At 39.6% G+C, this 22,617-nt stretch overlaps 1 protein-coding gene across 2 annotated transcripts in view; it reads left to right on the forward strand.

The window, feature by feature from the left end:
* Window positions 1-4,279: 4,279 nt before the first annotated feature.
* Window positions 4,280-22,617, forward strand: part of LOC148865253 (E3 ubiquitin-protein ligase PRT1-like) — a 77,363-nt gene continuing 59,025 nt past the window's right edge. The window contains exon 1 of one of the 2 annotated variants that reach the window (XM_088978281.1): window positions 4,280-4,657. In XM_088978281.1, coding sequence (XP_088834407.1) covers window positions 4,530-4,657 — 128 coding nt within the window. In that variant the 5' untranslated portion in view covers window positions 4,280-4,529. The remainder of the gene's footprint in view (window positions 4,658-22,617) is intronic. The other variant, XM_088978282.1, reaches the window with a different exon arrangement.

Here is a 22,617-nt window from a genome sequence, read left to right on the forward strand (position 1 = left end):
TTCCTTTTTGTTTAAAAAAAATCAAACCTATATGTATTAAAGAATTAAACCATGACGAGGTTTGCTATCCTTCTCCCCCATGCATAGCCAAACCATTCTCACAAAAATGTGGGAATTTATTTTGATCTATTCTTCTCCCCTTTTTGACATCATCAAAAGGTGGGAAAAGCTCTCTCTTGACAGATGTTTCTGTTCATAAACATGTAATGAAAGTTTATATGCCCTTTCCTACCACAATAGGACATGTAATTGAAAGAATGATAGAAGATGTTGATGCTTTGACAAGATGATTCTTTATATTAGATTGCTTAGATGAATTTTTGTAGCCTAATCCTTCTTTATCAAAAGTCAAAACCATTCTTTGATTTCCAAACATTTTTATCAAAGTTTTGCTTACCTTGAGTAAACTTATTCACAATATTTTGCAAATTATCTGTTATTTTTTAAGAAATTAATCTCATTGTTTGAGGATGATAGTAAAATATTTTGTCTTTTCAAGCTCTCATTTTTATTTTTCAATTCAAGGTTTGATGGTGCAAAAATTATATTTTGTTTTTCAAGCTTCCAATGCTTAGAGAAAATTTCATTTTTAGCCCTTAAATATCTATTCTTGTATGAAGTCTTAATGCTTTCTCTAAGTGGTTCCTCAAATGCATTTAATAAATCATCATATGAAATTTTCATATTCAGCCTCTTGGTTTAGATTTACTTCTTCGTGTTGTGCCATGAGAGACAAATTTATTCCATGTTCACAGGTTTTCTCTTCACTCTCGCTTGAGTCATCCCATAAAGCCTTGCGTGCCTTATCTTTTCTCGCATGAGATGGCAATCAAGTTCAATGTGTTTAGTTCTTTCATGATAAATGGGATTGGCTGCAATTTGCATAGCGGACTACTTATCACAAAACATGGTAGCGGTATTGGGGGGAAATGCCCAAATCAAAGAGAAGATATTGCAACCATTGCAATTCATAGACAGTGTAGGTCATGGCCTAGTATTTGGCCTCAGCTGATGAACAAGAAACGATGGGTTGTTTTCACCTGACGGGGCTATAACCCAAAAAAATGCAGTAGCTGGAGAGAGAGTGGTGTGTAGTAGGACAAGAAGCCCAATCTGAGTCTCTCTGGTCTCTCCAACTGTAAACTAGATGTGGAAGGTAGAATAATGCAGATGCTCGGGGAGGATTTGATGTAACGAACAACCCAAAGGGCAGCATTCCAGTGAGAAGTAAGGCTTGGAGACAAAATGACTTAGAATGTTGACACTGTAGAGAATGTCCGGCTTTATAACTATGAGGTACAACGTCTGTTTGGCATCGATGCTGTTGCTCCAGAAAACGACATCACATCAGCGTCATGTTGGAAAAAGCGGTGCTCCAGAAAACGTGTATTTGTTTGGAACCATTTTTTTTATAAAAAATGGTGCTCCAAGCCATGCCTGGAAATCGGGAAGTCATGACTTGGAGCAAGCCGAATAATAAATTCTTGCAAATAGTTGGAACATGGTAGATATTCTTTAATGTAAAAGCATGCTGATCAAATAAAAGAGACAATGAACCAATATGATATATGCACAAACCTTGCCCATTACCAATTTTGACTTGATCTGATCCCACATACACAGATCGATTTTGTAAATTATCGAATTCTGGTGTCATGTGATACCATGTTGGACCAAACGAGGGAGCACTACCATTATTTGGATTTACAAATTGCATTTGGGGAGAACTAATCCCTCCATGAAAAGCTGCTGGTTCATTGTAAGAGTCATTCTGAAGACTGAAAATATAATGTGCACGGCGGCATTGAAGGGAACTATATCCTATCTTGTTGCAGATTTGACAAATGATTCTAGATTTATTACTTCCACGACCACCTCCATTAAATTGTTGTTGTTGATTAGGAAAATTATTCTGAAAGAATTGATGATGATGATTCTACTCAACGTTTCCGCATCCACGACCGCCTCCATTAGACATGGTGTAAAACAGTTGCTTCTGTTGCTTATTTTGCTAAGAGTTGTTATTTCCCTTGCCTCTAAGTCTGACAAGATTGGCATTAGGAGATTCAGCAAATCGGGCCTGATGTTCAAGCCAAGATTCATGATTGAGTAAAGAGTCGAGTACCTCTGAGATGCTGAGATCTGCTGCGTCTGGACGATTGGTGAGAGCAGTCACTATTGATTTGTACTCGCTACCCAAACTAGCTAAGATGTAGAGAACAAGTTTCGACTTCGAAATCGGTTTTGAAATAGTGTAATGGCTGTCTGCAATTGATTTGGCACGTTGAACGTAAGTTGAGATAGACTGTGACCCCTTCTTGAGATTTTGGAGTTGCCTCTTCAGTTGAAGTACCTTTGGTTGAGAGTGTGTTAAGTAACTCTGAGCCAAAGCACTCCAGACTTTGGCCTGAGGATGTCAGACCCATGATGTGTCCCATTACGCTTTCGGTGAGGGATGAGATCAGCCAGCTGAGAACAAGCTGATCAAGATTCATCCAATTGTCGAACTCTGGGTTCCGCATGCTCCCTGAACCAGTGGGATTAGGAACCTCTTCTGGTGGTGGTTTCTTTTCGCCTTTGACAAACTCCACTAGATGGTGATGACGAAGGGTGGTGCATCACGTTCTGTATGGAGGGTATAGGACTTGTAGTAGCCGAAGAACTGAGTTCGCCGCCTTGTGCATTTGAGAACATGGAGTCAGTGCTATTGTTATTTGAACCAGTCGAGATGGCTCTGATACCAAGTTTGAACAAGAGAATCACTGAGATAAAACTGAGTTATAGATAAACAGTAGTTTACAAGTAGAGTTATAGATAAACAAGAAAACTACTGTGATAATCTATACAGGGATAAGTTTTATCATGATAAGCTTATCAAGAGGAACCCTTGTCACGATCTAGATCTAACAGAGTCAGTTTTGGATAAGTTAGTTATCGGTGTTCTATCATATGGATGAACATACTTTGGAAAGCAATCTGCACATAGTTCCATGTTTTCAAGTCCAGATTAGATGGTGCTTGCGAAAAAGGTCATTTAATGTTTTAAGATGAACCTTACTTCCATGGTTGCATCTTTGTTTACTGGTCTCTATCATGCCTATGACAGGAGAATTGAAGTAGCTTGCAGTGGCAGCTAGAAACCTTGCCTAAAGGACATTCCCAGTCCATCCAACCTAATAAACTCTCGACAGTCTTGCTCGAAGAAGAGAAACCAAGGTTCTTTAAACCTCTGTTTTGCTCTATCAGACCGATCCATATGTCTGAACCACCCCCGCTTCGCACCATTGCATCGAGAGACTTCACCTTACGACTTTGTGGTGGTCCTAGGGCCGATCCTTGATGTTAGTTTAGACAACCTTATGCTCTTCTGGTACAACTTCAAGGAGAGAAATCCTGCTTTTTGTTTTTGAAATTAATAGATGTTGGATTAACTTCATACAATAGTATTAATAGTCGCTGATTAATGGAACACTTCACCATTGAGAAACCAATACCGTGTGATTTTACAACAACAAGTAAAAACTATTTCTTTTTCCTCACTGACTATCTACATGAATGTCGTTCTTACTCTAAGAGAACAATTTTCCAAACCCGTTTCGGCTCTTTTTGAAAGGCAACTACATGATTTCACGTTGGGATAGAAGACTGACATGCTTCATCTTCAACTCATCATTTGATTTCGATATTGAATTTGAAGCTCTCTCAGGCTCAGCTTCATTTCTCTTGATCAAGAACTAATCCTCTAATTTCTTTCTTACGTGTGGCTACAGATTCTGCTGACAAAGCACATTCCTTTTAATTTTCTTTCTCCGATGAACTCACCTTTCTTTTTTCGATGACTCGACCACTTATTATCTCTGTATATTTTCACCTTGGCGAATGTAAATGTCATTGTAGATCCACCAAATTCTCCTCAGCTTCCCTCATCACTCGGTTAGGGAGACATAATGTCGCTTAATAAGGGAGTTCCACCGTGGGGTTGAAAACTCAGGGACGAAGAACTACCGGGGACCATGAAAACGGAACTAGTTCCCGTAGCAACGACTCAACTGGAAGGAAACCAACAGAGGTGGTTTTGAGAAGAAGAAATCTCGAGCGAGGAAACAACCGTGTATTTAAATGAGGGGCATTTTGGTCAAAGTATAGGTAACGTTACGTGTACAAGGGTGGAGTTGAATTTAATTACACGTTATTAAACCGGACACGGGAGACATTTCAGCCACCGTACAAGCTCATTCGACTACCTATTTACGATATAAACTTATAGAGAAGTGATAATAAAAAACATAAAAAAAATGAAAAATTATATTACAGTATTGTAATAATGCCATTAGTGTTGTCAGTCTTGTTAACCACGCCTTTTTGTGTCAGCAGATCCGGGTTCCGATATCTTCAGAGTCTCTTCTCCGCACAACTCTCACCACCAGCCAGCGGCCAAAAATTTTGACCATTTTATTCTCCCTGAGATATCTCTTCTTTCGATCTCTGCTTTTCTCGTTATTTTTGCGAGGGTTTTAAGAAGGTTCTGCATGAACAAAAAGGAAACACCCAATGGTTCTTCTATGGTGTCCTTTGGAGTTCCCATGGATGCTGAAGGCAGCGATTGTGACGGTGAAGAAGAGGAAATCGACGAAGCTTTTATTTGTTGTATCTGCCTGTGAGTTCTTTTATATTCAACAACTCAGTTTTGATTCATCTTCTCTCTGTATATCTCTACATATTTGTTTTGTAGTCAGTAAGTTCATTGCAGGTTTCCTTTTCTAAACTCTAAAGTACTAATGGATGATGCACCGAAAAAACAAGAGAAGAGGAAGAGAAATGAATTTTGGATAGTTTGTTTTCTTCATGTATTTAAGATTTATTGTATCACAACGTGCGGGTATGGGATGAAGTGAATTAGTTTGTTGTGTTTGCTTTCCCTTGGGAATTTGGATTTGGATTTCTTTGTTGCTCTGCTTGAATTTGGATACTGGTTGGATTATAATCCGAAGTTGATTATTCTTCCTTCTGATTTCAGTTGTCCAACATGTTCTCTTATTATTTTTTGATTTGTAGTTCAAATTAGGAAACGATTTAGGGCCTTATATGTTCCCACTTCCCAGTGTCTGGCAATGATTATATTCTGAGTTCGTTCTTCCCACTTTAATTCTTCTTGAGTCAGAATAGATCATTCATTGTTCCATTACTTTGTGTTGTTATTTTAGCTGGTGGAAATAGTGAAAAGGCTTCTTGTACTCAAGATAGTGCTTGCGATCATTTCTTTTTATTTATGCCAACGAACTGTAAAAAATACATCATTTAATAGTAGAAAAGAACATGTTGATAGAAAGGTATGTGTGCAAAGGCGCAGCCAGTGACTTCTAATTAGGGAAGAGTGGAAAAGCCTCAACAGGATAGCTTATGCCGCCCATCATTGTAGTAAAATGTAACCTAAAATACCGTACACAACAACCGGAACAGCAAGAGAAAAGCTACAGAAAACCTTCTTTACCTTTGCCTGGATTCACAAGCACAACATGCTAACGAAGTTACATCTTATCTGCTAAACCAACATGAACAAGAAAATGTTTTAAAGATGACAGAGAACCAACTCTGCTAATGATACAAAAATTACAGGCCTTGATCTTCAAATTGTCATTCTCTGAACGTTCCATTATCAGATGCCATTTTCTCCACCTTTTATATCACCTTCAACTTCTTACCATCTGAAGGGTGTCTACCATCTACCCACATCTCAATATGATGATAATCATCAATGCTTTTCCTTACCTCACGGACCTCATCCCTTTTGGATTGAACTTCAAACCACTTAAAAAGGTCCTTTTATTTATTTTTCCCCTCATGAACAACTCTTCTCCTTCACCTTTTTCTTCCATTCTTCTTCTCCCTTGTGTTTTGATTCTTCTATCCACTTTCTTTCACTTCCTCTGATTAAATATCCATTTTTATTTCAATTTTGATTTTCTTCTTCCAGAAGGACCTGGGCTGCCTGTACTACTGTCATGGTGTCACCAAAGTTTAATTTAATATGGAAATCTTCATGTGATCTCCATTGCGCTATGATGTGCTAGTCTATCTTGTAGTAGAATTGGCTATCCAAAACTAATGACTTGTTGGCTCGCCCATGGAGAATATCTCAAACAATTTTTAAAGTTTCACCCAATCTGCTACCTTGATTTCTATATTATCAATAATGTTACTTCTATTACATTTCCTCCCCCTAAAAATTTGCCATTCCTTTCCTTCAACTGTCTAATGGCTTCCCTTGTACATCTCCATAGAATCCTTCCTCCTCTCTTCCTTGATTGGGAATAGGATGGAGAGAAAATACTTTCCAAATCCTGAGATGGGTTCTACCTACACCCATACAATGATAGAAAACATTCCCAAATGGTAGCAATAAAAGGATAGGAGATTGGCAGATGGTAAGTGGTCTTTTCACTAGCCAAGCAAGGAGAGCACATGTGTGGAGATAGAGTCTAATCTGTTTATTTTCCCTGAATCAATTCATAGGAATAAATTCCCTGTCATGAAACACTTCCCAGCAAAATGCCCTTATTTTAGTTGGAATTGGGTTATTCCAATCTTCTTTGGCCAGAAAAGTGAAGTACCTAGATGGTGTTGCCTCAGATAGCTAACCAAGAGGGGGGGGGGGGTGAATTGGATACTTGAAAACCTTTTCCCCCTTTTACCTATAGCCTTCTATAAGATATGAATGCAAGAACAATAAATGTGAAGGCTGTGTGTGCTATGTGAATGTAGCAGATTATAATGCAATCAAATAAATAATAATAAGCAAGAAAAGTAAAGCACATAGAGATTTTTATAGAGGTTTGGCCAACCCTGGCCTATGTCCTCTACTTAGGTGTTAGGTTTCTCTTGAGATTTCCACTAATCAAACCAACCAGACTTTCCGAGTGCCAGCCGTTTACAAAGGGTAAAGCACATAGAGATTTTTATAGAGGTTTGGCCAACCCTGGCCAACGTCCTTTACTTAGGTGTTAGGTTTCTCTTGAGATTTTCACTAATCAAACCAATCAGACTTTCCAAGGGCCAGTCAAGCGTTTACAAACTAGTAGGTCTTCCTGGTGCTTGCTATACTTGGATAGGCTTTCTTTTTCTTATTTTGTTTTGATAGATTATACCTAGATAGACTTTCATGGTGCTATTTTTACCAGCATCAATGCTTACTTCTTAGAACACCCTAAATGATTTAGCACAGAGAATTCTTCTTTTGCAAGGGCTCTTGCTCACAACATGCTCTCTTTACTTAGTTGAATATTCACAATTGAAGTTCTTGTTTTCTTTTAGTCCACAAACATCATTTTATAGATGTTGAGAGCAAGGTTCAAAGTATCAATAGACCTTTGTGTATTGGTACTTTAAACCATGCACCTTTAATGTTTTTTAGTTTTTTTTTTTAAATTTCAATTTTATATACATTTATATATATTATTAATTAAAAAAAGGGTTCCGGAAAGCACCTATAAATAGGTGTATTGGACCCCTAAATATACGATATGATATGCCTAGGGGTGGATTCGAGTCGAGCCGTATAGTCAGAGGTTCGAGGTTGGCTCACCAAGATTGTATAAGGCTCGAGCTCGAGCTTGAGCTCAGCTCGAGTAAAAAACTCATAAGTTTGAGCTTGATTTGAGAAAAAATATTTTATAAAAATAAAAAATTATATATAAAAAATATTTTTTATTTGATATTTAAAAAATTAAGAATTATAATATTATTATTATATATTATTTTCTATAATTTTATTATATATATATATATATATATTTTTTTTTGATCAATAACTTTGAAACTTTTATTGATTAAAATACTTTAGGATACAACAATAAGTTACAAAAGAAATCGGCATAGTAAGCTGACCCAATACAGAATTACAAGTGTGCCCAAAACATATCTGTTCTGTGAACCCCTTGCTTTGCTAAGCTATCTGCCAAACTGGGTGCAGACCTCCTTACCCATCTCACCTGAATTGATAAGTTACTTGACATCCATTTAAATCTTCTAAATTCATTCTTGAACTGCCATGTCACCCCTTCCCCTTTTTGCAACCATTTTATCACAGTTTTTGAATCTCCCTCGATGAACAGTCCATTGATCCCCAACTCTTTAACCTTCTCAACCCCATATACTGCAGCTAGAAACTTTGCCCTTGTCACATCACCTACCTCCATAGGATCGGAGTAAAGGGCAATGATGGAACCATTTTTGTCTCTAATGGCCCCCCAATACCTGAAGGGCCTGGATTACCCACACAACTCCCATCAAAATTTAGCTTCTTCCAACCCTCTATTGGAGGGGACCAAGTCTCAACAAATTGTCATCTCATAGATGATGAAGCAGCAATAAGTCCCCAAACCCTGAAAAAATCTTCAACCTTGAAAGCTGAAAACAACTTTAAACTTTTCACCCAATGAGCTACCCTCAATGTTATTGTTTCAAATAAAGCTTCTTTGCATTTTTCTTTACTTTCAAATATCCTATCGTTTCTTTCCTCCTAGATGGTCCAAAGTATTGCTGCTCTAGTGCATCTCCAAAGAATCCTTCCCTTCCTTGTCATACCACTGATACCACTAGGGTTAAATAAGCCTTACACCCTGTCAGGAGAGGACCACCTACACCCAAAAAGGGAAGTAAACCAATTCCAAATAAAACTGACAAAAGGGCAAGATGTAAGAAGGTGGAAAACAGTCTCACCATTCAATTTACACAGGACACACCAGTTAGGGGACAAGCACTAGTTTGGCCTTTTCCTTTGAAGTACATCAAAGGTGTTAATACAACCATGAGAAACTTCCTTACAACAAGCACTGACTTTAGGGGGGATAGTAGGGCACCAAATTTCTTTGACTGGAAAATGAGAAGAAGATTGTGTGGCAACCATTGAATGAAGAAAGGATTTACAAGAGAAGGACCCTTCGGCATTAGGACCCCAAATTCTAGAATCTAAGGTGGAAAATAGTCTCACCATTCAATTTACACAGGACACACCAGTTAGGGGACAAGCACCAGTTTGGCCTTTTCCTTTGAAGTACATCAAAGGTGTTAATACAACCATGAGAAACTTCCTAACAAAAAGCACCGACTTTAGGGGGGGATAGGAGGGCACCAAATTTCTTTGACCGGAAAATGAGAAGAAGATTATGTGGCAACCATCGAATGAAGAAAGGATTTACAAGAAAAGGACCCTTCGGCATTAGGACCCCAAATTCTAGAATCTGACCCATCTTTCCCCAAACAAACTGAACTCAACAATCCTAACAGCTCGGACACTGCAAGAAGTTCAAACTCTCTAAGGTTCTTGTTAAATACAAAGTTCCAATTCAACCCTAGAAGGTGAGATGGTTGACTTAGGAACTCAGAAATAGGCTTACTTTTAAACCTGGACAGGTCACAAAGAGAAGGAAATTTCTTACCCAAAGGAATATCCCCGATCCACACATCTTCCCAAAATCTGATTTTGCTACTAGTAGACAAGTCATACTTGATAAAACTTAGGAGTGTAGGGAGAACATCATGGATGACCTTCTAAGGAGCAGCCAAGTTAGCCCTACGGAGACATCTAGCATCCTATCCGTTGCTTGACATGCCATGAATGCTTACAACCACTCTGTGCCATAATTTCTCATTTTCTTTTGGAAACCTCCAAAGCCATTTGCTAAGCAAAGCCTGATTTTTGAGTCTAACATTCCCTATTCTCAAACCTCCTTCCTCTTTCAATTTCCTTACAACCAAATGATCCTTCTTCTTTTCCCTAGGCTCCTAGAGAAAATCCTTCATGATTTTTTCAATTTTCCTCACTATCCCTTGTGGCATCCTAAACACTGACATGTAGTACATTGGGAGATTTGCTAAAGTGGATTTAATTAGGGTTATTCTCCCCCCCAATGAGATATGGTTCCTTTTCCATGCCGCCAACTGTTTCTCAATCCTTTCCACTATCAGAGATCAGAAGCTAGCAGATCTAGGGTTATCTCCAAGGGGTAAACCCAAATATTTCATTGGCACTCGCCTTTCTCGCAGCCTAGGGAATTTATCAGATCTCTCACTTGATCCTCTTCATTATTAATTCCAATCAATGAACTCTTTGACCAATTAATCCTCAAATTAGACATCCTCTCAAAGAGTTTCACAACCAACATCAGATTTTCCACTCCCTCCTTGTTTCTCCATCACAAAAGGTAAGAATATCGTCTACAAATTGTAAATGAGTGACTAGCACATTATCCCTTCCAACTGAGCATCCCCTAAATAATTGCACACCATTTGCTTAGGGCTTCAGCAATCAGAGTAAATAGAAAAGGAGAAAGAGGGTCACCTTGCCTAAGTCCATGAAATTCTTCAAAGAAATCATACACTGTCCCATTAACTATTATTGAAAAGTGACTAGTTTGTAGGCATCCCATGATCCATTTACACCACAAATTTCCAAATCCACATTTCCTCATAATTTCAATCAAGGAGTTCCAATCCACTAAGTCATATGCTTTTTCCAGATCCAGTTTTATAGCCACTCCCTTTCTCTTTAGTTTCTTTTAAGCCTCCACGCATTCACTGGCAATTAAGATCTGATTAATAATTTGTCTATTCTGCACAAAGGCCCCTTGAGCTTGAGAAACGATTGGGGAGATCACCTTTTTAATCCTTAGAGACAACACCTTTGCTATCACCTTATAAATACTAGTGACTAGACTTATTGGCTTGAAATCCCCTGGTTGGTTGGCATTATTCTTCTTTGGGATTAGAGATAAAAAAGTAGAATTCATTCTCGGCTCGTGATGCTCACGAGCCGAGCTCTATTAGGCTCGAGCTTGGCTCGTTTATTAATTGAGCCTATAAATTAGGCTCAAAGTTTGATTGAAACCGAGTTGAGCCGAACTTTTCACGAGCTGAGCTCGAGTAGCTTATGAAGAGCTCGGCTCGTTGCCACCCCTAGATATGCCCCATACGGGGCGCATTCTATCGATACTTTGAACCTTGGTTGAGAGCATATGATTGTTAGAGAGACACATTGGGAAGGCTTCAAATCAATCTTAGTAATGTTTTGGATCAATCTCCCAATGAATAAAGGCATACCAAAATTGGAAATAGCCGTTATGCCTTCTAACAATCCATCTTTATTGTAATTAGTTGATTGATAACTTTTATTGGTCGACTATCACTCACAGATGGGAATTTTTTGCTTTGGTAGTTGATCAACCCTACTTATTTGTCAACTAACAACTTATGCCAATTCTCGGTTGTCTAAGGTGGCCGTTGAATCATCAAGAATCTATAGTCGACTCATGAATAGTCAATAGTGACAACATATTTCATGCCTCGGTTGTCAGTTAAATCATGAACAATGCTCCCATAGACATAGGCCTTGATTGCCAAGGGTAGTCGGTTACTCACTGTTCGAAACCTTAGAACCTTGCATAACTTCATTTCAAAGGAGAATTTAAAAATAAAACAGAAGAAAAACAGTCCTTGAGAGTGTGAGACTGTTTAGAATAGATGCAGGAATCAAAAGAAATCAAAAAACTGTAGAAAATACTTCTTCTATGGAGTATGAGAGTTTCGAACCTTCCTCTCTCTCTAACACCCTAACACTATTTTATTAAGTTAAATTTGAATAATTACAAGGAGACCCTTAGTTGGGCAAGAAATTACAAAGAACATAACATAGAAAGGATGGGCCCAGAATAAGGCCCATTACAGAAAGGAACATAAACAGTAAAAAAGGATAAACAGCCTATGGGCCATTCGGCCCATCTTCTCTACACTCCCCCTCAAGTTGAGCATAGATGTCAATCATGCCAAGATTGCCAATATCATGCTGAAGTTTTGCCTTGGGAATGCCCTTGGTGAGAAAATCTGCTAACTGTCATTCAGATATGATGAAAGGAAGACATACTTCACCTGAAGAGACCCTTTCTCGAATAAAGTGTCTATCGACTTCAATATGTTTAGTTCTATCATGTTGCACTGGGTTGTGAGCAATGTTGACGACGGCCTGATTATCACAGTACAACATCATTGGCTTGTCATGCTCAACCCCTAGTTCCTCCATCAATGATTTTAGCCACAATAGTTTTGAAACTCCATGTGCCATGGCCTTGTATTTTGCTTCTGTCGAAGATCGAGTAACAACCGATTGTTTCTTGCTTCTCCAAGAAACAACATTACCAACCACCGAGCTACAATACCCAGAAGTAGATCTTCTGTCATCAATGTTTCTAGCCCAGTCAGCATCAGTATAGGCTTCAAGTTTCATATGACCATGCTTGGTAAACAGAATTCCCTTTCTTGGGGAGCCCTTCAAATAACACAGGATTCGCTCTGCTGCTGCCATATGAGTGTCTCGGGGAGCATGCATGAATTGGCTAATGCAACTGACAGCATATGCAATATCTGACCGAGTCATGCATAGGTACAAAAGTTTCCCAAGAAGTCTCTGGAAGACTCATTTGTCTTCTAACAATGTTCCATCTAAAGCAGAGAGTTTATGACTCATATCAATAGGAGTAGCAACTGGTCTAGCACCCATCTTCCCAGTTTTAGAGAGCAAGTCAAGAACATACTTCCTTTGGGAAATAAGAATCCCATCCTTGGATCTAGCAACTTCTATGCCAATGAAGTATCTCAATTCCCTCAAATCTTTAATCTCAAACTCTGTATGGAGGAAAGATTTGAGATCATGAATTCCTGAATCATCATTACCAGTCACAACAATATCATCTACATACACAATGAGGTATACTGCCAGAGGTCCACTCCTCTTCACAAAAATAGTATGATCAGACTGTGTCTGTACATAGCCAAAGTTAACAAGTGCTGTTCTAAATCTCTCAAACCATGCTCTAGGGGACTGTTTTAGTCCATTAAGAGATTTCTTCAGCTTGTATACCTTTCCTTTCATATCTGTTCCATACATCCTTGGAGGAAGAGACATATAAACCTTCTCATGTAATTCACCATTCCGAAATGCATTATTTACATCCAATTGATAAAGGGGCCAGTCAGAGTGAGTAGCTAGAGATAGGAGAACCCTCACAGATGTCATCTTGGCTACAGGTGCAAAGGTCTCCAGATAATCAATCCCATATGTCTGTGTATAGCCTTTTGCAATCAGCCTGGCCTTGTACCACTCAATGGTGCCATTAACCTGATATTTGATGGTAAAGACCCACTTGCAACCAACTGGATCATTCCCTTCAAGCAAATCAACCACTTCCCAAGTGTCATTCTTGTGTAGGGCATCAATTTCAGATCTCATAGCATCCCTCCATTATGGAATATTGAGAGCTTCTAACGCAGATCTGGGAATAGGGTCAGAGGCAACAGAAGGGAGGTAGGCAAAGTATGAAGGGGAGAGCAGACTGTAAGAAAGGTGTTTGGAAATGCAATGTGCACACTTTTGTTTTCCTTTCCTAACAACAATGGGAATATCAAGGTCAATGAAAGATGGCTCCAAGGGGGCTGAAACAGTACCTGTTGTTTCATCTGTGACTGAAAGTGCACGAGGCTCATGTGTTGTAAGGGAAACAAGCTGCTCATTTATGGATCTTTGCCTTTGATACACCTTGCGATTGAGGATAGGATGAGGAGGTAAAGGAGGATGAACACTGGGACAGGGAGAATGGAACGACTGATCCTTCCTTGATTCGTTTGAAGGAGAAGCAGACTCACCTGTGACAAATCCTCCCCTTGTGGACAATGTCCTTCCAGAGAGGAACCATAAAAGGGAGAAAGCTGATCAAAGGTGACATCCATTGAGACATACCGAGTGCCAGTCTTTGGATCAAAACAACAGTAACCCTTCTGTGTGGGGGAATAAGGAAGGAAGATACATTTGTGGGCTTTTGGTTCAAATTTATGCCTTTGGACACTTGGAACATGTACATAACAGGTGCAGCCAAAGACACGAAGATGAATAGGAAAAATGTTCTTGTCCAGATGAAGGAGATTGAAGGGAGACTTAAACCCTAAAACCCTAGATGGCATAGGGTTTATAAGGTAGGTAGCAATGAGAACAACATCACCCCAAAACCTTGTAGGAACATGTGAGGCAAACAAAATACTTCTTGCAACTTTAACAATATGCCTATTTTTTCTTTCAGTAACTCCATTATGTTCTGGGGTCATAGCATAGAACTTTGATGAATAACCCCCATGTCAGAGAGATAGCAGGATAAGTTCTCAAAATATTCTTTTGCATTGTCTAATTAATCCTGGTATCAAATTGGGTTAGAACAAATTCATGGAATTGTCTTACAAGTCTTAGAGCTTCATCACAGGATTTCATCAGGAATATCCAAGTGAACCGAGAAAAGTCATCAATAAGCAAGATAAAATATTTGTAGTCACCCATATAGGGTAAGTGGTAAGGCCCCCACACATCAGAGTGCACAATATTAAAAAGGAAAAAAAGATATTTTATTGCTCAAGGGATAATTGTTTCTACAATGCATTAACAACTCACAAGATGACACAACATAATTCGACTAATAAACTTTGAAGAAACAGACCCGAAAACTACATTCCTAGGATGATCAGGGCATTGTCTCGGAGTATCAAGCGGGTATATTCCATTCGCCTCATGGCCACTCCCAATCACCTTCTGAGACTCTAGATCCTGAAAAACACAGTAGGAAGGAAAGAAGGTTACACAACAGTTTAATGACTTGGTTAGACTACTTACAGATAACAAATTTATATTTAATCTAGGTACATGAATGGTAGAAGGTAGGAACAAGGAATCTGTAGCCTTGATGGTTCCCTTGCCAGAAATAAGGGCAAGAGAACCATCAGATCAGGAAGCAAATCATATGAAACAAACAAGGTAGAAATGTTGGTCATATGATCAGAAGCACTTGAATCAATAATCCAAGGGATCTTAAGATTACCTGAAGTGGTTGCATGATTGGCAGAAGCCTTATACCTAAATGAGCAAATGCAGAAGAAACTGAATTTCCTGAAGGGTTGGAAGAAGTCACACCCTCTAGATGACTGATCATCTTCCCAAACTTTTCATATTCTGCTTTTATGGCTGCCAACTGTGCACAAGCAGACATCTCTTCAGTGTAGTACTTGTCACTATCTGGACCAGTAGCCACATTTGCACTCCCTGTCCTTTTACTATCATGCTTTTTTTGAAACCGAATGGGCACAAGATTAGGATGTAATTTCCAGCACTTGTCTTTGGTGTGCTTTGGCTTCTTGCATTACTCACATACAACTTCTTTCTTCCCAGAGCCACTAGAAGTCCCTGCAACTCCTTTGGGTTTAACCCCTGTATTCGCAATGTGATCACTAATACCAGCCCCGTGAACTTGGACAATCCTTCTACTCTCTTCACTGCTCACCAAAGCATATGCTTGTGACAATGAAACACTCTCCTTGGACAAAATATTTTGTTTTGTGATATCATATTCTGGGTTTAGTCCGGTTAAGAACTCAAACACCCTGTTTCTTTCAACCAGTTTCCTATAGGTCTCTGCATCATTGGTGGTGTCCCAAGTTACATATTCTATTAGGTCTATTTCTTGCCACAGAGACTTCAGGGTTGAGAAGTATACAACTAAAGGTTTATCCCTCTGCCTTAAATTCTTCACATCACTTCTCAATTTATAGGCTCTAGCCACATTTAGTTTTTGAGAATAGGTTTCTGCAACACTGTCCCAGATTTCCTTTGTTGAATTCATATAGATAGTGTTGGCTAATCTGTGCCTGCATTGAGTTCACAAGTCACCCAATAACAGTGTAATTCTCTTGCATCCATTTCTCATAGGATGAATCATCCTCTGGGGGAGCCTTCTTGCTTTTGGAGATAAAGTCCCACTTTCCTCTACTACATATATTAATCTTTACCGATTGTGACCATGCCAGATAGATGTGAATCAGTCTTCTAATATCAGGTTTAATATTAGTAATTAACAGTGCAAATCAGATTTGAATAATAGTGCAAGAGCTGTGTATGTCGAAGAGAAGAGGTAAGAGAAGAAGAAGTCGAATAATTCACCATTCTCCTCTAACCCTATTTTATTAATCTCTAAAAATTAATGATGACAAGTATGCCCTTAAGTGGGCGGCCAACTTGGCAAGTACATAAAGAAAATAAAACAAGAACAAATAACATGCCCATTTAGTGAGGCCCATCAACATAAAATAAAAGATAAAAATAAAGGATATCACACAAGCAGCTATTAGGGCCCATTCGGCCTAGTCTCTTTACACTGCCCCTCAAGCTGAGCATAGATGTCAATCATGCCCAACTTGCTTATATAGTGTGTCAATTTCCCTTTGGGAACTCCCTTGGTCAAGATGTCAGCCAGTTGCTCTTCTGATGTGATAAATGGCAAACAAACTTCTCTTGAAGAGACTCTTTCCCTTATGAAATGCCTATCAACCTCAATGTGCTTAGTTCTGTCATGTTGAACAGGATTACGTGCAATGTCGATAGCAGCTTGGTTGTCACAATAGAGCATCATTGGTTTCTCGTAGTCCACCTCCAATTCCTCTAGAAGGGATCGTAGCCATAGTAGTTCTGACACACCATGAGCCATTGCCCTGTATTCTTCTTCAGTTGAGGATCTAGCAACTATTGATTGTTTCTTACTTCTCCAAGACACAATATTCCCAACAACCAGAGCACAATAACCAGATGTGGACCTTCTGTTATCCATACATCCTGCTCAATCTGTAGCAGTAAAGGCTTCCAACTTCATGTGACCATGTTTAGCAAATAGAATACCTTTCCCTGGAGTACCTTTCAAGTAGCACAGAACCCTTTCCACAGCAGCTAGATGAATATTTCTAGGCGAATGCATAAATTGACTAATAACACTTACTGCATAGGAAATATCTGGCCGAGTCATGCAAAGATACAACAACTTCCCAAGCAGTATCTGAAACACTCCCTTATCAGACAAAGGTTCACCATCTGTGGCAGAAAGTTTATGATTACGATCAATGGGAGTGGAGATGGGTTTAGCTCCAAGTTTACCAGTTTCAGTAAGAAGATCAAGGACATATTTGCGTTGAGATATGAAAATACCGTCCTTAGACCGAGCAACTTCAATGCCCAAGAAATACCGAAGGCCTCCCAAGTCTTTGATTTCAAATTTAGAATTGAGAAATCCTTTTAGTTTTCTGGCCTCTTCAATGTCATTACCTGTGACCACAATATCTTCAACATAAACAATCAAGAAGGTCACCAGAGTGTTATTTCTCTTCAAGAACAATGCATGATCAGATTGTGTTTGAATGTAGCCAAAGGAGACAAGAGCAGCCCGGAATCTCTCAAACCAAGCCCGAGGAGATTGTTTGAGACCATAAATGGATTTGTATAGTTTACACACCTTGCCTTTCATTTGTTTCCCATACACCCCTGGAGGTAGAGACATATAGACTTTTTCATGCAGATCTCCATTCAAGAAAGCATTTTTAACATCAAACTGGTGTAGGGGCCAATCAAAGGTAGCTGCTAGAGAAAGCAAGACCCTAACTGAAGTCATCTTAGCTACAGGAGCAAAGGTCTCAAGATAGTCAATGCCATACATTTGGGTGTAACCCTTGGCAACCAACGTAGCCTTATACTTCTCAACCGAGCCATCAGAGTGCTATTTAATGGTAAACACCCATTTACACCCCACAAGTTCCTGCCCTTGTGAAGAGCAATAGGAAGGTCAAGGTCAGGGATGGTCGAAGGTTGGTCGATAGAGGGCTGACCTATTTCCTTAGGAACTATGGGAGTGGCAAGATGCTCTTCTGAAGGAGTGGAAACAACCTGCATATGTCTGAATCTCTGCCTTTGGTAACACCTTTGGAGAGTAGGAGTAGTAGCAAGAGGAGGATCAGGGGTGGGTCCAGTGGAAGAGGTGGACACCCCATGATCAGACTCACAAGGGATGGGAAGAGGAACAACTGGAGACATAGCAAAGGGTTCATCATGTCTTCCCCTTGGGAGGAATACTAAAGAAAGGAGTCAACTCTGCAAAGGTGACATCCCGAGATACAAAGCGGGTGCCACGAACTGGATCAAAACAACAATAACCCTTTTGTGTAGAGGCATATCCCAGAAACACACACTTATGAGCCTTATGTTCAAATTTATGCCTTTGGTGACTATGAATATGCACATAACAAGTACTCCCAAATACACAGAGAGGGAGAGAAAAGAGATGCTCATCCGGGAAGAGAAGACTAAAGGGGGTTTTAAAGCCAAGGAACCTGGAGGGCATACGGTTGATTAGGTAGGTAGCAATATGAACATCTCCCCAAAACCTTACAAGAACATGGGATGCAAATAAAAGGGATCTGGCAACCTCAACCGCATGTCTGTTCTTTCTTTCTGCCACCACGTTTTGTTGTGGAGTGTAGGAACAAGAACTTTGATGAATAACCCAAAAAAATTTCAAGATAGGTGGTGAGGATTTTCTCAAAATACTCCTTAGCATTGTCAGAGTGGAATATTTTGATACGGGTATTAAACTGGGTGAGGATGAGTTTATGAAAATTTTTCACAATAATTGGTACTTCGTCCCGGGATTTCATGAGATAAATCCAAGTATAACGAGAATAATCATCAATAAAAAGGATAAAATACCTGTAGCCCCCCATGGTTGGCATGTGATATGGCCCCCACACATCAGAGTGAACAATATGGAAAGGAGAAAGAGATCTTTTATTACTGATTGGATAGGAATGTCTACAATGCTTTGCTATCTCACATGACTCACAATGAAGACTAGATAAAGTCACTCATTTAAATATATCTAAGAGCAGATGACTTAAAGCAGAAAAAGACAAATGACCAAACCGAAAATTACATAACAAAATTTTGTTAACAGACTCTGGCACAACTGACTCTAAAGCAACTCCATGAGGTGGTCCCAAGGCTTGATCTGGTGTGTCCAGCAGGTATATACCGTTCGCCTCATGACCACTCCCATTCGTCCTCTGAGACTACAGGTCCTGAAAAATACAATGAGTGGGAAAGAAGGTTATGCTGCAGTTCGTGGACTTTGTTAGGCTACTAACAGATAAAAGGTTTGTGTTAAGCTTAGGAACATGGAGAACAGAAGATAAGAATAGGGTGTCAGAGGTCTTTATATCTTCTTTACCAGAGATGGGGGCAAGTGACCCATCGGCAAGGGATATTTTCTCTTTCCCAGAGAGGAGATGATATGAACAAAAAAGGTTAGATAGGCTGGCCATATGGTCTAATGCACTGGAATCTATAATCCAAGGGAGTTTATGATTACCTGAAACTGAAGCATGATTTGCTGAGGCATATGTACCTGAGTGAGCAAAAGCTGATGAAGAGGATGTACTGTTGGAAGGGTGGGCTGAAGAAACTCTAGCTTCTAAGTGATTTAGGAGCCTCCCATACTTCTCAAAGTCTAATTTCATTGTAGCCAACTGCTCAGTGGTTGATGTTTTCTCACTCTCCTTACTTCCCCCCTTTAGGTACTGTAGCAGCATTAGCAGTCTTGAGTTGTCATGCTTGACTGCCCTTCTTAGGATTGTTCTTAAACCTCTCAGGGAGTAGTCCGGGTGAAGTTTCCAGTAGGTGTCCTTGGTATGCCGTGGCTTCTTGCAATATTCACACACCTGCTCCCCCTTTTCAGTAGGCCCCTTAGATTTCATTCCCGCATGTGCAAAGTGTTCTGTAGGTGGACTCTGCAACTGAACTTGTCGTCTACTTTCCTCACTACTTATCATGGCATGTGCCTATGATAGAGTAACTTCATCTCTGACCAAAATATTCTGTCTGATAATATCAAACTCAGGGTTGAGTCCAGTGAGAAACTCAAACACCCTATTTCTCTCCACCGGCTTTCTTTACATTTCAGCATCCTTTTTACCCTCCCATACCACAGTTTCCATAACATCAATTTCCTGCCATAGGGATTTTAGTATAGAGTAGTAGATTGCTACAATCTTCTCCCCCTGTCTCAAGTTCTTCACATCACTTTTCAATTTGTACACTCGGGCTACATTCAATTTCTGTGAATAAGTCTCAGTTACACTGTCCCATATCTCCTTAGCAGAAGACATCCAAAGATAGTGCTCGTTTATATGAGGTTGCATAAAGTTAACTAACCATCCTATAACTGTATAGTTCTCTTGCATCCATCTCTTAAATTTAGGATCTGTCTCTTCGGGTTTCACCTTACTGCTTGTGAGATGCCCGAGTTTTCCTCTACTACAAACATAAATTTTTGTAGATTGTTCCCAGGCAAGATAGTTCGTTCCATCTAGCGTAATCGTGGCAAAACCAGTCAAAACGGAATCTACTGGAGCAAGTCCAGAAACTGACACCTGCTTGAACTCACTTCAGTATGTCTCCATTAATCAAACGGAAATCAAACAAATGAATTTTTAACTATGCAAACTTACTTGAAGTCAAACCAGAAATAGGGTGCTTGAAAAACTAGGGTTTTGCTCCGTCCAGCAGATGGGAGGAAGAGAGAAGATGGTGCCGCACCAACCAGACTGACCCAAACTCTTCCTAACCTAAACCGCCTTCCTTTAGCAGTCACAAGACACCTTCCAAGCACAGAGCGCCACACCCAAGCTTCACCTTTCCTGGTAACCTCGAAAATCTCTAGTTGGCTAGGGTTTCAGGCAGTAGCAAAACAACATCACTTCTTAGCAAAATTCGGCTAGAACTTAAATCTCCAAACCCTTCTACCAACTAGGCAAGTGATTCTCTATACTATAGAGAACCTATCTTTCCATGCACTCTCTTGATTTTAGAGTGTATGGGAACGGAGAAAAAGGAAGAAAGAAGAACTGTACCTACTCTGATACCAAAATGTGAATCAGTCTTCTAATATCAGGTTTAATATCAGTAATTAACAGTGCAAATCAGATCTGAATAATAGTGCAAGAGCTGTGTATGTCGAAGAGAAGAGGTAAGAAAAGAAGTCGAATAATTCACCCTTCTCCTCTAACCCTATTTTATTAATCTCTAAAAATTAATGATGACAAGTACACCCTTAAGTGGGCGGCCAGCTTGGCAATTACATAAAGAAAATAAAACAAGAACAAATAACAGACCCATTAAGTGAGGCCCATCAACATAAAATAAAAGATAAAAATAAAGGATATCACACAAGCAGCTGTTAGGGCCCATTCGGCCCAGTCTCTTTACACAGATAATTAGTTCCATCCAGCTTGACTGTGGTCATAGTCAATAAAGAATCAACTGGAGTCCCCTGAACTTGTCCAAATTCAGCAACATTCTTGTTTTCAATCTCTGAGGAGTCCATCATGTAAACACTTCAAATAGGATTTCAGCCAACTTCTACAAGTGTACTGAATGAGGATGGAGCAAGGACTGTGTTAAACCAGCCTCAAAACAGCAATACATAAAGCCAAACCACAACCGAAAGCTGTGAGAACCAAGTCTGAAGCAGCACCTTGTTGTCTACACGAGACACTAAACAACTTGATTTGACCTTCAATAAGTAATTAGAAAACCTCCAAGCACTGTGCACCCAGTCGAAGCTCATTTTCTAATCAGAAATTCTAGGTACTCACCAAAAAGTACCCCAAAAAGAGCAAAGACCAGTCTATATTGATGAAGAGGCCTTTTTACAAACACAGTGTGGGCAGCAGAGAAAACCCCACTGTCAAAGGTGAGAAACACCTCGGGAACAGTCCGTACAGGGCCCAAAAACAACCAATTAGAAGCAACAAGTTGCAGCACTGAATCCAAAGATGTTTTGGCGGTTTGACAGTCCAGAAAAGGAATGAAAACAACCCAGAAATCTCTGGGTTAAACCAGATTAAAAACAGCCAAATAGCTGTACAGTTTTCAAAGAAACTTCGGACACTTCAACAGTCCAAAAACAGAAAAAATAACCCAGAAATAACTGAGCACAACTTACAATCTCTGATTTAAGCTCCAAATCAGAAACCGAACTGTTCTTTTTCTCTGATTCTTCCTGGTCACCGAACCACTCTCCAAGAGATTTGAGTCTTGGGCACCCTCCAATGACCTCCAAGAATCAGGCGACACAAGCTGAAGCATCCAGCCCTAGAACACTCTCATGTAGTCGGCTGGACTACACCCACATGAGAGCCCAAGCCAAGTTCAGGCCTGCTCTGATAGCAAGAAGAAAAACAGTCCTTGAGAGTGTGGGACTGTTTAGAATAGATGCAGAAATCAAAAGAAATCGAAAAACAGCAGAAAATACTTCTTCTATGGAGTAGAAGGCGAACAAGGAGATGGACAATAAGGGTTTAGAGTATGAGAGTTTCGAACCTTCCTCTCTCTCTAACACCCTAACACTATTTTATTAAGTTAAATTTGACTAATTACAAGGAGACCCTTAATTGGGCAATAAATTAAAAAGAACATGACAGAAAGGATGGGCCCAGAATAAGGCCCATTACAGAAAGGAACATGAACAATAAGAAAGGATAAACAGCCTATGGGCCATTCGGCCCATCTTCTCTACAAAAACCAAACCTATTATCTAAAATTAAAATACATAAACATAACATGTAAAGGAGATTTGGTGTCAGCCTTTACCCCCAAAAATTCGGGCTTTTTGTTAGGAGGTGGTTATCCAAAAAATCAATACTCTAGATATGTTGCAA

The sequence above is a fragment of the Nelumbo lutea genome, chromosome 3 (genome assembly GCF_056320005.1).
Source record: "Nelumbo lutea isolate HS-2025 chromosome 3, American lotus-T2T, whole genome shotgun sequence".
In the NCBI taxonomy this organism is placed as follows: Eukaryota; Viridiplantae; Streptophyta; class Magnoliopsida; order Proteales; family Nelumbonaceae; genus Nelumbo; species Nelumbo lutea.